Genomic DNA, 17,051 nt, shown 5'->3' with positions numbered 1-17,051 from the left:
TATGTAACCTACTAATGTTTATTTTTTGTGGGACCCCTGCTATCTTCAGGATTGACTCATATTGAAAGTATTGTTTTATTGTATGTTGTTGCCTATTTGTTACTAGAGGCTTTGTCTTCACGGACGTTTTCCCCAGCGTTCAACCTGAGGCTTTTAAAGCCCATGTTGCAAATCCCCATGCATTCCAATGGTCTAATCTACACCGTTACCTTCAGGCACGTTTATGAGCTTTATCTATAACGTTGCTTGCAAAGTTTTAAAATTTCAAACGCTGGGTTAACACTGGATAACACCAAAAACACGTGAAAAACGCTGGTAAACGCTTTATTGACTTCAGTGGGATGGTTTCCCGTGTTTATAGACCCAGCCTAAAACTGCTGTTTTTAGGTAAAAGTGATGGGGAAAGTACTCTGAACGTAAGTTTTTAGGTTATAATTACCAAGCAATGAAATGTATGAAAAGTTGCTAGTAGGGAAAATGAAGGATGGAAGAGTTCATCAGCTGTGCACTGTGCCAGAACTCTTTCCCTGTTTAATGCTGCTCAATTTATAGCTGAAGTTGAATTATAGCTGTAGATCCAGATTGGCAAAGCCTTCTTTAATAAAAAGTACAGGATGAAGTGATGCTTTTATAATGAGTCTTATTTTTCTCCTATTCTAGTGGGAGTGATGCTGCTTCAATCAAATCTAGAGCCACCTTAAGTGCTGATGGAAAGCATTATATTTTGAACGGTTCAAAGGTATAATATTTTTATTACTCATTATTCTACTAGATTGTAAGCTCTTCGGGGCAGGGTCCTCTCCTCCTGTATCACTGTCTGTATTAGTCTGCCATTTGCAATCCCTATTTAATGTACAGTGCTGCGTAATATGTTGGCGCTATATAAATCTTGTTTAATAATAATAATAATAATAATAATAATTATTATTATTATTATTTTAGAGCACCGGTACATTGCACAGAGCCTTCTAGAGTACTTAGAGCCATTGACAGCAGTGCTGCTAAGTGAATCATGCACAAACACATTCACCTATCTCACCTATCCCAAACACATCTCACCTATCCCAAAAAAGTAGCTTTTAATTATCCACAAAATGACAGTCAGCTTAGGAGATTGTGCTTTTTGCAAGTTCTACTTTTAGTTTTAGAGGATCCCAGATTTATCCAGTGGTGGTCACGTTCTTATGATCGCCAGTTAGCATTTGTGGGAATATCATAGAATACAATAGGGATCAACAGCCACAATTGTAGTCCATTGGCACTACTGACACTTTTAAAAATGGTGGCAAGGCTGGGAACAATTAAGATTGGAGAAAGTGTCAGTCAGTACACCATTTATGTTTCATTTGAGGGTAATTATGATATGGTGATCAATTCCTGATTGCCACCATTAAAGTCAATTGATCCGGTTTATAAATGTTTATAATTAAGCCCTATAGTGGTAGTTTAGTAATTGCTAACCTATTACTGCGGTATGGTTTTGGATTGTGTGGATTGAGTGTAACACGTGAAATCATGTCACACAATCCAGGGGCAGACATACAAGTATTATGCAAACGGTAACTAGTTAGGAATGCAAGAGATTGTGGTTTTCTTGTTTTTGATAGCAAGTTTTAAAACTAATTAGAAATATCACTACACATTTAAATGATTGTCAGATAATTTTTAGCATCGGCATTTTTATTCCAGAAATTCCTGTCACCGTCTTATTACATTTAGAGGCCCCCAATAAAGAAGTCCTCTTCCCTTCCTCTGCTCCAAAAGAACCTAGCAGTCATTGCAAAATATTTAATGATCACAATATCCAAATCAATATGTAATGTATCATGTGTTATCTTCTTTTTATAGATATGGATATCCAATGGAGGTCTGGCAGATATATTCACAGTGTTTGCAAGGACAGATGTTGTTGATAAAGATGGTGTCACTAAGGACAAGATAACCGCCTTTATTGTGGAGCGAGCGTTTGGTGGTGTTACTCATGGGAAACCTGAGGACAAGCTGGGAATCCGAGGATCAAACAGTAAGGGCCTTTAATTTCTTTTCACTCTATTCAGTTACATTTATTAAACTCTCCAAGACTGGATTCACTTTTCACAATGAAGCTAAGTGATTCAGCAAACCACAATTAAATGACAATTACATGACTCCACATTTCAGAAGCACGGAAACTGTGTGCTCTTGAAAACAAAACTTTGTTCCTAAGAAGGGAGAAAAGGGAATATATTTCCCATTGCCACAATCAGGATCTTTTAAACAGAAATAATGGGCAATGAATGAAACCAGTTGCTGAGATAGTAATGTGCTAAAAGGAGAAGAGTCCACCAAGTTTTTAGCTTAAGGAGGAACGTTTTTCCATATGGAAACTAACTCCGTGGAACCTTTTATAAGTGCTTTGCCTGGGGATTGTGCTTGATCTTACAATGCGTCACAGATTAAGAACAAGTTTACAAATCAAGATTTCTGATATTCTAACTTTCAAAAGATCTGCAATAGCAGAGTCTTTACTTTTCTCTGTAGAGATTTTACTTCAACCAGAATTCATGGAACTTTTCACTTTACCAATAAAACTACTTCCCCCCGTTACTACACATTCAGAAACTTCAAAACAAGTTTAAATCTGACTGGTAAATTAAAAAGAAAAAACATTACTGGCATTTTCTACCTTTTTAATATGTTATAATTAGATTGCAATGGGCAGCAAACACACTTCTATCCTCCAATACTTACATTGGGCCCAAAGCTTTAGTGTGCTACAATTTGTTTAGAAGGTTAGCAAAAGCTGTTCCTTTCATCTTTATTTAAATGTCCTATTTTCTGTGGCCATATTATCTCAAAACCATTTTATATAAGACAGCTGTGTAAAGGTTTTCTTGTCGTCTATTTAAATTTTGCATCCTTTGTGTGTGTACATATGCATAGGATCCGTCTGCAGTCCTTCCTTTGTGAATATATGTGAATTCCTGGAGTCTGATTTGATGACATGACAAAGTAAACCTGTGAACCTAAAAACATTGGAACTGCAGTTACTGGTTTGTTTTTAAGGGGAATACCACACATTCAGGACAAAATTATAGTTTCACTAACAATTTTTTATTACAGTTTCTTACATTCTTATTTTGACTTTTGCCACATTTGAAAACAAACAAATGCAAACAAACAAAACGTATTCTATATTTACCATCAAACAACTCCATCATTGCACAGTGTGTACATAGCCATAAAAGTTTTATCATTGGAAATTCAAGAATTAATCCAGCAATAATGTACACACACTAGATACGATTGTTTGAACGATGCAGGAACTGACATGTACAGGAGAAAGTGTACCGCAGAATCATCTACAATCACTACACTACCATACATACAACAGATAGCGAACGACCTTCGCCCAATCACATCCGCCGGGACAGACGTTTGTTTCCAGGGACATTCTTCGTTCATCGTACTCTTTTTTTCAGGAGTTTTACCAGACGATTACCACACAATCGTTTGTCAGTCGTTCCTTTCCAACGATAATTATTGCATGTGTGTATGTAGACTAAGGCAAAGGTTTTCATTTTGTTTAAAAATTCAACAATATTTTTATAATACCATACAATCTTGTATCAATGGAAACATGTAAAACATCCAACCCAAGCTTTATTTTCTTGCTTGACGTGTTTTGTGGAATTCAGCAGCAGATTGGGAACTACAGTTACTTACAAAACATTTTGGTAACAAACAATTTTCATAGTTAAAAATACACTTATGTTGAATATTTGTAATCTGCCCCATGTCTCTGTAATCCCCTCAAAAATTGTCATGAAGCCCAAACAAAGCAAGCAGCAATTCTGACCAATCTCAAACTGGTCACAAAATGGGAGTCATCCAGGGATTGTCAATTATTGCCACAATACAAATGTACCTTTAAATAGATAGTCAATCATCAGAGCAGCAATTAAAAGTAGAACCCATATTTGTTTGTTGTTTACAAAAATACATCTTTCCATCCCAGATCCTATTATTATTTTAATTATTATTAAACAGGATTTATATAGCGCCAACTTATTACACAGCGCTGTACATTAAATAGGGGTTGCAAATGACAGACAGATACAGACAATAATATAGGAGGAGAGGACCCTGCCCCGAAGAGCTTACAATCTAGGAGGTGGGGGAATTTACACACAATAGGAGGGATTTATATATCTTACTAATTATCAAATACTTTTACACCCCAACTCTGCAATCTATTAAGGTTTTACACTTGTGGGGCTCTATCACTTTTTGGCCACAGGTGCTAGGCCATTTTTCTTTCCTACTCTTTGCCGACTACAACTTGAGACATTTCTTACTCCTACTCACCACTAAGCCGGGGGATTTCTTTCTTCCACTGACACTGGGCACTCTCTATTCACTACTGGCCATGGTGTGGTCTCCTGTAAGTCTTGGTCATTTTGTTTGTTAAAGCGGAACTTTCAGTAAAAAAAAAAAAATACTTCCCTTTATACATGGAAAGTTGTTGATCCCTCCACTATTCTAGTCCAGTCAGTCCTGTGTCATCCCCTCCTCCTTCATCTTTCCAGCGCGAACTGGACAGCGGGAGCCGACATTTTCATCTTCTTCTTATGGCACCCAATCCTGTGCAGGAGTGAGAATGAATGACGCACCTTCCCGAACATGTAATAAATAAAAATAAATGATTAAAAAAAATGTGCCAATATCACTGTGCATGCATGATTTTTTTTTTTTTTTTTAAATGTTCCCGGAGTAGCTCAAAGCCTCCTGGGATACGTGAGGTATGTATTCCGGTAGGCTGCGTCTTTCACATTCAGTCTTTACCCTTGCAGCGAGTAAAATGGAAGAGGAGGGGTCCTTCCCTTCAAAAAAAAATGAAAAAAAGTGTAAAAAATGTTTGTTTTTTATTATATAAAAGATATAGCCACGCTTTATATAATGTAAAAAAAATTTGGTGATGTGTCATCTTTAAGTTGGATGAAATATTTATATATAGGGAGCTGGCGGTGTAAATCGTGAATACTATGCCAGCCGGTGGCTTTTTTCTGCCTCCAACTCCTACAATAAAAACTGACTCCCGAACTTGCAATGTGAGGGATTTCTGTAATTCACAATCTCTTAAACTTTTAACCTGTTCAACAGAAAGTTTGGTGCTTTAATTAAATCCATTTGTCACTTTGTCTTTTGTGATTTATTGGATTTCCTGCTTTCCACAGTCTGCAGATTTTGGGAATGGCCTTTAAGGTTCCCTCAGTGATTCAAAAAGCAGGCGTATCTGAATGAAGAAAACCATACTTTTCACAATGGATAAACTATGCTCCGTTCAGAGCTGTAATTGGATTTTCTGTGCACTTTTTTTTTAAAATAAAAAACTTGTGTAGTAGGTTAGGGAAATCAGAACATCTTGGTGTTTTTCCATTTTATTGTTATTAAACTGTTTTAAAAACGTGACGAGTCCCTGATCCGGATGCATCAAACACGCATCAAGTCCTAACTGTTCTTGTGTTTACTTATCTGAACGGCTTCTCTAAAATGTGAGTGACTTTGACAAGAGCCAAATTGTGATAGCTAGACAACTGGGTCAGAACATCTCCAAAATAGCCGTATATATGTGTGTGTGTGTGTTTGTCATTGGTAAAGAGGTCCAAGAAGCCCAAGGCACATTGATGTGTATGTAATGGGTACCAAAAGCTGACTGGTCTGACTCCCAAGAAGAGTTACTGTAGCACAAATTAAAAGAACTAACTTAATTGTGGCCAATGAAATAATAAGACTTGGTCTGACAAATCACCATATTTTTGCAGTGTGTGTGTGACTGGGTGTATTTGTCTGGTAAGATAGCAGCAGGATACCCTATGGGAAGAACGCTGCGGCCATCAGAGGCAATGTGGCTGACCTGTGTATGTAGGGAAGAGAACAATTTCCCACCTATCTTATGAAAGACCTGCTTACAATTTACTGCACCTGAAATCTGCAAGTGTAAAATAAACCCTAAGGCCTGGTCTGGGATAAATTCTTAAAACAAAACTAAATCCCCTGAACGGTTGGTTAGGTGTGCAGCATATGCCTGTAGTTGCACATTACCACTGATTGGTTTTCTAATATGCTGTCCTTTAGTTTTTCTGCCCTAAGAATGTAGAATAAATATATAACAGGATCTGATAGGTAAAGGCAGCCATTTGTTTAAATAGCACCACATCGGACCAGCAGCATCCAGTACCTGACATCTTTTATTGTCTGTGCCCACCCCTCCATCAAGCTAATTATTGGCACAGAACAAGATAGAAGAGCTTACTCTGTACAAGAAAGCAGATATATTTTCTTTTTGTGGCCTAAATCCATGATACATGTAGCTATGGCATTCTTTATGATGCTCAAATTTTATTCCCACGAATGCACCTGACTTTTAGGGTTCAGGCCATTTATTTTCCATCATCTAATGGATTTTTAGTCCTCAAACTGAATCGAGATGCCATCAGATCATTTTTTTTCTTTATATATATAGTACAAAACTTCTGTTTGAATTAGTCTGCTGCTTGTTATGTCCTAAGCTGGAATAATGGGGCACATGTGATTACTATGAGTGGAGTACAGCTGTCATTATTCTGCTACAGGCCGCAAAGTGAAATGATCTGATTATTAATGGCTGAACAGACGCTTTCTCCAGTTTTTATATAAACGAGGCACATTTGTGAGGCAGTTTGCATATACCGTATTTTTCGGCGTATAAGACTGGGGGGGAAAAGTGGGTGCGTCCTATACGGCGAATGCAAGTTTTAAAAATAATTAAAACCGGTAACATACTTACCCGATACCGCGATCCTGCGTGCTTCTTGTCTTCTCTCCTCTCCTCGTCTTCTCTCCTCTCCTCCTGGCTGCAGCACTTTTTTTTTTCCCTTCTGAAAATGGCATTTCTACTTTGCCCTTTGTCCTTTTGTATTATTTGTGTCATTTTTTCCATTTAGAATCTCCAGATCTGGCTGAACATTTCAGCAGAGTACCATTTGTTGGCATTGTATGTATTGCTTGATAAAACTGAGCACTTCCGCTGGAATCTTATATTTCAAGTGTCATGACAAGTAACGCATGGACTCCGGCACTATATAAAATACTTGGGTGGGTAGATGGGTAGACTCAATAGTGAATAGCAAGGTGTGCCAGAGCGTGTTTCAGAAACAAGGACCATTCTGTTTAGGGTAGGATTCTGTAATTATTGTGGGATCCCGGGCACTTTATCTTGTGGAGATATTGACGCTGTACAGTTATGAGGCGGTTTGGTAACCTATGATATATATACAACAAATGGATAATTGGTATCAATATAAAATTGAGTGCACTCATTTCCCTATTTCATTTCAGCCTGCGAACTTCACTTTGAAAACACCAAGATCCCTGTAGAAAATGTCATTGGAGAGGTCGGCGGAGGCTTTAAGGTATGAAGCGATCCCTGCAGTTGATGCTTCTTTATTTGTTCTGCTCTCACACAGACGACATTCTAGTCACTGTCACCTTGTCCTTACTGGTTATTTGTTGCTTTGCTTCCCCATTTCACAGAACAGCTTCTAAACAATCTCCATGTAATGTGTGAAATCTTTCCTGACAGGTGCCTGAATGCCAGTGATATGTGCAATGTAACTGATCAATTCCTCCTCTTGTAGAAATGTTATCCTTTTCTTATTATGAGATGTCTGATTTTTCAGGTTGCCATGAATATTCTGAACAGTGGAAGATTTAGCATGGGTAGAGCTTCTGCAGGGATGATAAAGAAATTAATTGGTAGGTATTGGATGCTGATATATAGAGTTGGTAAAAGATGTATTACTACTAAAAGACAGAAATATAAATATATTTATAATTCATAAAATGTAAGAATAAGGTATTACAACATTACCTTTCGGTTTATTGATCTTACAAAACACACAGCTTTAGATATGAGACCTATATTGGAACAAAAGTCATGTTCTATTGCATTGAAGCATAAAGTGAGAAGAAATGTGACAGCGTACATAAAATCAGATGAAAGCAAACTTAAAATATCACCTTTTGTGAATGAAGTTTTTGACAGCCATTGAATCAGTACCAGTAGATGACCTGACCTAAATTCATTCATGCTGACAAACTGCATCAAAGGTAACATGATTCATCAATATTCTACTGCGTGAACAACATTTTGACTATTAGATCCAAGAGTATCCAGGGTGTAAGTCTGAGTCCCTGGGAAACAAAACTGTATATATTAATCGGAATACTAAACAAGATATGCAACTGCAACAGCTTGTATCTAGACTGAAGAATATGATGGGAGAATAACACATAAACCACATTTTTAACAGATAAATCTCACACCGAATGAAAAATATCCCCCATATAGGTTGTATACTATTGTTGTGCCATTATTATATGATAGAGATATGTTTGTGCTGCAAGTGTAATAATGACCGTTTGTATGATTTGGGGTTGTGCTATTCTCACTCATTGGAACATACGGATCTCTTTATATTAGGATGTTCCTAAAAGGCTTGTTATCATTCCTGCTTGGTATTCACTGACTTTGCTGGAAAACACAAAAATATGTATGAAAGAGGATGCACAGGGTACAGAGGATACTCCCTTAGGGGTGCTCCCCATATCAACTTTAACAAACTGTATTTTTACCTTAAGTTGATGCAAAAGAGTAAACTAAAAAACTGGATCCATGCTTGAAATATGCCTGTAAACATATTCTAAATACATACCTGTATTGACATTGACATATGTTAAGACACTGAACATTAGAGATTGTCATTATATGACTGTCCTTGTATAAAGTCCATATATGAGGTGAGGAATATGAACGGTCATTACCAAACTGAAGAATGTTTTTACTTTATGGGCACTTTGACACTTGGGTTATAGTAAATTTATTAAATTGTGGCCTATTTATGATTTTCTTCTTTTGCAGGTTATTTATACAAGTTAAGCATTTTTTTTAGTGTGTTATCATTTATTGTTCTAGATTTCATTAAAACTAAATATTAGATCACATATGGCTTAGGTTACATTAGAACAGGGGTCAGCAAACTTTTTTGGCTACTAGGCCATTTTAGGAGGTCAAGAAGGCACACTAGGCCGGACTCTCTCCCTAGTCTCACGCTGATGGCTCCGCCCCCCACCAGGAACGCCCCTGAAGGGAAATCCCTCTCCTCAGCAATGCATACAGAGGAGAGGGATTGTCCCCTTACCCCTGTCCCCTTAATGTGGCTCTGGAGCCGCGGGTTGCCGACCCCTACCGGCTGGGATTAGGCCTGATCAACTTGAGGGACGTTAGGCCGGAATGGACTTACTGGCTTGGCCGCCAGGCGGGAGTTTGCTGACCCCTGCATTAGAATGTTTTATGTAAAACCTACAAATAGCAGGAGGCATGCAGTTGTTCTTGATAGTTGTCAAAACACTTTGTATTCACAATAACCTACCCAATGATCCAGCAGATGTTAGTTTTCAGGTTGTATGGCCATATTATGCCATTAGGTCATCTCTTCCTGAGCTGTATGTTACCTTTACACACATATTAAATGTTTGCTAAGGGGTATTTGACATGATGATAGCTTGCTTACTTTTCTGCCCAGTAGTGAAACCACACAAAGAAAGCATTTATCTTATGGCCCAGCTATGAAGCAGACTTGGGTCATCCTTTTTTTGCTCATGTCATGGGCTGCCTGACTCGGTTACCTGAAAATAGAAGTGTGAGATGAATGTCTGCTTTAATTGAGAAATACATCTATACCTGTGCGATATCTCCAGCATGACCAACTCGAAAACAGTCTCTGCTATTGAGCTTCTCTGGAGATTTCTGATTAAAAATTGACTAACAATTTAGCAGATTCTTCACAAGACTTTATTTAGGTTTAATTAGTAAAAGGCTGTATTAGAACAGAATATTTTACAAGGTGATCTTGTTGAAGATTCTACATATCATGCAATTGATGAACCATTTTCTGCCTTTCTGTTTGAATAGAGATGACCGCAGACTATGCCTGCACAAGGAAACAATTCAATAAGAAGCTGAGTGACTTTGAATTGATTCAGGTGAGAATGGATTGAAGATTTGTGATTAATCAAGCAAACACATAGACAACCATTATGTTTGTACAAATGTCTGTGATGCTAAGACTTTAGAGTAATACGGATTAGGTTTGGGTCTGTCTAGCCTGAATCTAAATCTGCTTTTCCAGTAGTTTTTATGGAACGGTCTTGTTGTGCCTAGACCAAACTTTTTGCTGCTGGGTCAGCTGATAAGCGAAATGCTTTGTTGGCTGCACTGCCAGTTATGGTTGTTGAGGAATGAATGCCACAAGAAACCTCTTACCTGAGAACAAGAGAAATCAGCACATGGATAAAAAAATATTTATTATATTTAAAGCCCAACACCATCTTAAATAGGTTCCAGTGGAGGTAAATCAGTCCAAAGACAAGAGTTCTTCTTTTTTTTCCATCATGCTGGAACTAAGCTGGAGCACTCTTTTATTTGGATTTTGCTGTTACTTGATTAAGAAATAGATATATGTAACACTGTCATACAGCTTAGTACTGGCTGGGTGTTTTCGCTGAACAGGGTATTCTAATGGTAGGGAGATCAGTGGTGTGGAGAGCAACATTGAGGGCAACATGAAATTCTATTTACTAATAGCCACACAAAAATGAAATATCGGCTTTTTGGACGGTGCTAGCCTTTAATTAAAGTGACAGTAGCATTAATAAAAAGTGGTACATTTTAACACTTCCTATTATTGGTATAATTTGTTGCTCCACTGTTGCCTTCCACAGATTCTTAATGGGCAATAAGACAGTTCATGGTAGTGAAAGGGAGTAGTAGGAATATAAAAGGGGTAATAGGTAGCATGCATACTAAGTATAAGTATAAACAATGACCTAAAATCTGTTGTCATTCTCCAGGATAAATTTGCCCTCATGGCTCAAAAAGTCTACGTCATGGAAAGCATGGCTTACCTCACTGCTGGCATGATGGACAAGCCGGGGCTTCCAGATTGCTCTGTTGAAGCTGCTATGGTTAAGGTAAGATAACATTTCTGTTAGTTTGTATGTACCTAGCACCCCGAAAGTCTGCTTTGTATACTGAGTACTCTATGAATGTATTGTAAGTCTCAGAGCCTTGTTAATGTTACATACATCTACAAATGACGATCTGATTTGTCTGCATATTTGCATGTAGAACATGTGATCACAAATTCAGGAATCCAGGCAGCCATGATTCATTCAATACATTTTACTGGGAGCTCTAATATGCAAATATTGACCTCGGTTCTAACCAAAAAAATGTTTTGGCTGTACCCCCATCCTTTTTTGACAATAAAACTGTCTATTATGAGAATGGTTCACTACTAATCCACAGAAGGAAGTGGAATTTCAAGGCAACTTCAGGAAATAAAAGTATTTACCTTTAAAAGCTACTAGGATGAATAGCTTTTAAAGAGGAAGGGGGGAAGCTAGAAGGCACCATCCTCCTAAAAATTCCCTAAAACAAACGTTTTTCTCCAGTGCTACATGTACTGTAACGTGGTTTTGGATTTTGCTGTATCAGGTTTTCAGCTCTGAAGGGGCATGGGAGTGTGTTAGCGAAGCCCTGCAGATCCTCGGAGGATTGGGTTATATGAAGGATTATCCATATGAGCGTTACCTTCGAGACAGCCGTATTCTTCTTATCTTTGAGGTAAGTGATCTGTGTTTTCCCATATCTATATATTTCAGGAACTGTAGTTTTAGGCATTAAAAAAATAGAAATTCTTTTCAGGTATTAAATGTATGTGCATGAATATATATATATATATATATATATATATATATACACACACACACAGTTTTAACACCACAGTTTGATGATTCAGAGAAAGGAAACAAAAACAAACTGCCAGCCTGTAGCGACCTACCTTGCTTAGATGACTCCTAGCAGTGAGCTCTCAAGCTTGATGTCCTCCATGGCTCTGGCTGCTCCTACACAACAAATTCCCATAGACATAGACTGCCGGTCCCTCTGTCTCCAGTGTAGGGGTATGCCTCTGATGGCCTTTTTTTAATTTAAATTTATCCTTTTTTATGTTTAAATGCTAATTTCTATTTGTAATTCCAAAGCAGACTGGTTGTATATTATAGCACATGCAACTTTCTGTAAAGGACTGATAAAGCAGAAATATGGCTGTCTATACATTCACTCTCAACCAATGTCTGTCAGACCAGCTATCTGAATAAACAATGTGAATGAAGTCTATGCTGCTATAGAAGGAAATGTTGGTACAGGTCAGAATTTTATTATCCCCATCATTCCAACTCTTCAGAACAGATCAGACTATAATCATAATGTGAAAATAGATTACCGTTTATATCAATGTTACTTGATTTAATTTAGTGTCACCTATTTATATAACTGACAGTTTATGCAGTATTTACGTCTTTATCTGTAGTCTGTAGTCATGTCACTGTCAAGCACAATACTGTCTATAACAAGCGGTTGATGAAATATTATTTTTATCTATAGGTTCACATTGACATGAACTTTATTCTGCCTTAATAAGTTATATAGTTCTCTTACACCATATTTCATGTCCATAGTCCTCCAGTGCAAGGTTTTATTTCCATCCACACATAATAAAGAAAATTCATCTTCGTGGTTTGTCCTTCATTACGCTTTTAAAAAAGCAAAACCTAACCGAATATACAACAGGTGACATGGCGATAATATTCATCTGATACAGGAATTGTGAGATAGGTAAAAAGCTGTAGAAATGGCCTCACTAAAGCAGCCTAAAATCTAAAAGCCTCATTATGTAACAATGAATGTGCCATTTAAATAGAAATCTACTGCCAGTCCCGCCTTGACATAATGTGCTATTCATACACAATATTGAAGGTTATGCTGCTTAGTCAGTACACTTCAGATCTGTAAGTTGTGTAAAGCTGTGAATGCGGCCATTTCCATATTTCCGTCAGCCATCCTGAACTTGGATCACATTCCTGCTAGATCTGCTAAAACAACCCATCCCATTAGTGTTCAGCTCTTCAGGTTTAATTGTGTTTAATGCATTCACTTGCCTGTTGTCAAATTGCTTTGAACTCCTCACCGGCAATCTCTGCCAGGTAGTAATGATATTTGGAAACTTTACAGTACAGGATGTAATGTATTTTGAATGAAAGGAAATTTTTTTTTTGTAGGGGACAAATGAAATTTTGCGGATGTACATTGCTCTTACAGGGATGCAACATGCAGGAAAAATATTGACTGAGAAAATAAAGTAAGTTTTTCTTTGTGTTGTCTGTTAAAGCACATCTGAACTATCCTAAATAATATTACCGTAATGCAGATTGCATAATGATTGAATGACACTGAGCAGGTTGCACTAGGGCAGTCATGGAGGAGCAGCAGGATGACCCATGGAGACTGCTGTAATCATCAGCGCTGCTCAGAGAACAATGGTCTAGCAGGATTGCTGGGTCTGGGAGACGCTTCATTGAGCTGGCAGCATTGTTTTTTTTTTGTTTTTTTTTACCCCCGATATAAAATAATGCCGTTTCCTTTATAATTTTACATTTTTATTTTTTGGTGTGTATTTTTGCTACTTTGAAAAATAATGTGTATATATTAAACAGTTCACTAATACAAAATGTCCATATTGTCCAAAAAGGCCAGAAAAAAATCTACTGTATGTCACAATGAAACCAATTCACTTTACCATTAAGTGATCATAAGTATTCATTAAAAAAGCTAGTGCCTAGAAATAGAACCAAATTCAGTGATGAACACTAGTTTCAGAATATGTGCTGTGATAAGTGAGGAGATGCCGATGCTAAATCCCCAAACAAAGATGATTGCTGTACACATATTATGTTATCTTTAGTTCCATGTATCTCTCTTCTTCCATAACCAGTAAGTTATATTCTTCATACTACATGAACATTATAAAAGAGAAAATAAAGATTCCAAGGTATGTAGCTGTATATTAACAACTCACATAGCCAATACACTGATACAGATCAGCAGCCCAAATCTGGCTATCATTTGGTGTACAGTGCTGTAATAATTTAGATAAACTTTAAAAAAAATTTTTTTAACAAGCATTATAAAAAAAAATAGTGTATAATGTAATGTACCTGTACAGTAGCTTATATAATATATATATAATACAATTATATATATATTATATAAAGATCTCTTTGTATTGGACTCAATACAGCTTTTTTGTATTGAATTTAATACAAAGTGTTTCGAATTTCCCGCCCGCACCGACGTCACCAGGAAACCCCGGAGGTTGTCACTGCACATGCTTGATGAAGACAGAAGAGGACAGACGTCCCTGGGGAAGCTGCGGGGACAAGGTAAGTATTTTTTTTCAGGTGTAATCTGGTTGTCATACAATGTTGTATGACAATCGGATTGCACTGTAACGTGTTATATTTTTAGCTACCCCGAGCCTGGTTCGGGATAAACGATTGTAGCATGTTTTCTTACCCCAAACCAGCCTCGGGGTAAACGCCCAGGAGGTTAGAGCATTAACATACAATTCCATGTGGACTGTATATTGTTTTTCAGTGAAGTACTCTGGGTGTATATCGCACTCCTATTGAACTATTGCAGCTAATCAGTCGTAGTTGTCAGTGAGGCTAGGCTGTAATTCTGACAGCTGGATCTGGTGCTTTGCTCCAGGCTGCCTCTTTGTACACAATGGCCCTGATTTATCAAAGCTGTCCAAAACTGAAGAAGACGGACTATCATGGGCTGAACCTGGATGATCCAACAAACCTGGATTGGATCTGGTCTAGCACTGAAAACATTTGCCAACTATTAGCAATATAGAAATCCATTCCAGGTTTTTTGTATCATCCAGCTTCTCCTATGATAGTCTGTTTTCTCCAGTCTTTGAGAGCTTTAATAAATTGGGCTCACTGTAACAAAATACATTGTCTATGCTAATAACGTCTATCTACATGGAATTTTCTTTACTTTGCACATGACTTTTCAAGTAAAAAAACAAATATTTTTTTTACCATTTATTTATTCCACCTTCAGTATCAATAGGCCCATAATAGAAATGTAAAAATTGCTCCGGTCCATAAAGATCAACATGTGCTGAAGCTGAAATGGTACAAAAAGCTTGCAAATAGGATGATTTCTTTTTTAATCGGTATTTTGTTATTTGTAACGCCCTGCTTACTGTTCACCTACTTTTCTGACACTTCTTGTTAAAAGCAAAAGAATAAAAACTTGGCGCTTAACTCTGAATGTTTCTTCCCACAGGACAGTGCCAAGATGCTGGAGCGGAATGTATACTACTTTGGAAATACTGTGGAAAATTTGTTGTACAGGTTTGGCAAGGTAAAGTTTTTTCCTCTGAGATCATTTTAATGAAGAAAACTAAATCATTTTTGTTAGTAAATGATTACTCGAGCTAGTCTATTGGAATTAAGCAGAGCTAGTAAAATATTTTGACCATTATTGGGTGGTATGAGCGATATATCTAATGAAAGGAAAGATTCTTGTTCTGGGAGAAATAAAATCTGATTACTGTAAAGTAAATTGCTATCCCACAGACTGAATTTATTTTTTTTTTCTTCCGCAGACAATTGTGGATGAGCAGCTTGCACTGAAAAGAGTGGCAGATATTCTTATTAATCTTTATGCCATGACAGCTGTAATATCTAGAGCAAGTCGCTCCATCAGCATCGGCCTGCGAAATCACGATCATGACGTAAGTTTTAGACTGTTCAGATGTTTAAGTACAAAGGATTAGATTATAAATTACCATATGTGATGATGGCACAGCAATGGAAATTACTCTGATCTTAGAGCCCCGACTCTGTACAGCTTTTGATTATAAAGGGATTATTGTATTCACAGATTACATGGAGACAAAAAAAGATGATGTGTATCTGATAACTCACGGAAACACTTTCTAATATATTTCAGGGCTAAAAAATGACTTCCTGATAGAGCAGATATTCATAGAATTGCCAATTATCATAGTTCTAATATTGCAATCCACTGATCATTACATTTTCTTTTCAATCCTTGCAATAAAATGTCATCATCCCTACGAGGAGGAAGGAACCCTTTAGTCACATGAGCGCCTCTCCATCCCTTACCCCATCCCGTGTCGGACTTGGTTATTATTTTTCTAGCATTTTTCGGTGCTATGAGAACACATCATCATGTTGCTAGGATGAAATCTCAGAGGTCCTTACTTCTGGAATACATTTATGGAAAAGGAAGCAGTCCGAAAGGACCCATGCACCCTGATTTTAGAACACATTTTTATTAAGTGAGGAGGGTTTTATGCATCAGGGGGCTTTCTCTGCTAAACCGTGTCTTTATTCTTAGCTGCTAGTCATCTTTGTAATATACTTCCTTATCTATTGCTATCCTGACACTAATAAAACATTAGAATACAGTCATGTTTCATGTTGACACTGTAAATATTTGACAGCTGGCTGATTTGGTTGAGTAGATATAAGTTACAGCCTAGTGGGAGTAAAAGCTCTATGGCAGCTTGAAAATTACACCATATTAAATTTAATATAAATTATTAAAAGGTTCTCTGTATTCCTCATAGTAACCCTTAAAATTTGGTCTTTCCACCCACCACTTACCTGACTGCTCTAACTACAATATATGATTCTGTGTTTCAGGTTCTGATTGCAAACATGTTCTGCACCGAGACACACTTCAAGAACAACTACATGATGGCTCAGCTGGGAAAAAGTAAGTAAACTGATAGAATTCAGTCATTTTACTGTCATATATATATTTAGGAGGTAAAGGTAATTGTTTTCATCTGAAAACTTTATATGGTTTTTAAAAGACTGCAATCAGCTCAATGAAATACACAATTGAAGTGCCTCTCTCATAATAACATTAAAAAGCTTCTAACTAGTATAAAGTTTACTAGCAAGTATCAGTGGTTTGTGGATTAGAACCTATTAGTGTTGAAGCTTGCATACCTTCTTCTTCCTCCCAGACATTCCTGTTGATTAGTGAAGGAGCTCCTCATATTGATGGGCCAAAAGAA

The 17,051-nt window shown here is 37.2% G+C and overlaps 1 protein-coding gene across 1 annotated transcript in view; it reads left to right on the top strand.

Moving 5' to 3' along the window:
- Positions 1 to 17,051, top strand: part of ACAD9 (acyl-CoA dehydrogenase family member 9) — a 40,302-nt gene that overhangs the window by 21,571 nt on the left and 1,680 nt on the right. Inside the window, exons 6-17 of the mRNA XM_072421232.1 lie at positions 661 to 739; positions 1,849 to 2,023; positions 7,360 to 7,433; positions 7,701 to 7,776; positions 9,995 to 10,065; positions 10,933 to 11,052; positions 11,579 to 11,707; positions 13,204 to 13,283; positions 14,579 to 14,582; positions 15,284 to 15,361; positions 15,606 to 15,734; positions 16,672 to 16,744. Coding sequence (XP_072277333.1) covers positions 661 to 739; positions 1,849 to 2,023; positions 7,360 to 7,433; positions 7,701 to 7,776; positions 9,995 to 10,065; positions 10,933 to 11,052; positions 11,579 to 11,707; positions 13,204 to 13,283; positions 14,579 to 14,582; positions 15,284 to 15,361; positions 15,606 to 15,734; positions 16,672 to 16,744 — 1,088 coding nt within the window. The remainder of the gene's footprint in view (positions 1 to 660; positions 740 to 1,848; positions 2,024 to 7,359; positions 7,434 to 7,700; positions 7,777 to 9,994; positions 10,066 to 10,932; positions 11,053 to 11,578; positions 11,708 to 13,203; positions 13,284 to 14,578; positions 14,583 to 15,283; positions 15,362 to 15,605; positions 15,735 to 16,671; positions 16,745 to 17,051) is intronic.

This window comes from Pyxicephalus adspersus, chromosome 8 (assembly GCF_032062135.1).
Source record: "Pyxicephalus adspersus chromosome 8, UCB_Pads_2.0, whole genome shotgun sequence".
Lineage (NCBI taxonomy): Eukaryota > Metazoa > Chordata > Amphibia > Anura > Pyxicephalidae > Pyxicephalus > Pyxicephalus adspersus.
This window is presented reverse-complemented; position numbering and strand designations above follow the sequence as displayed.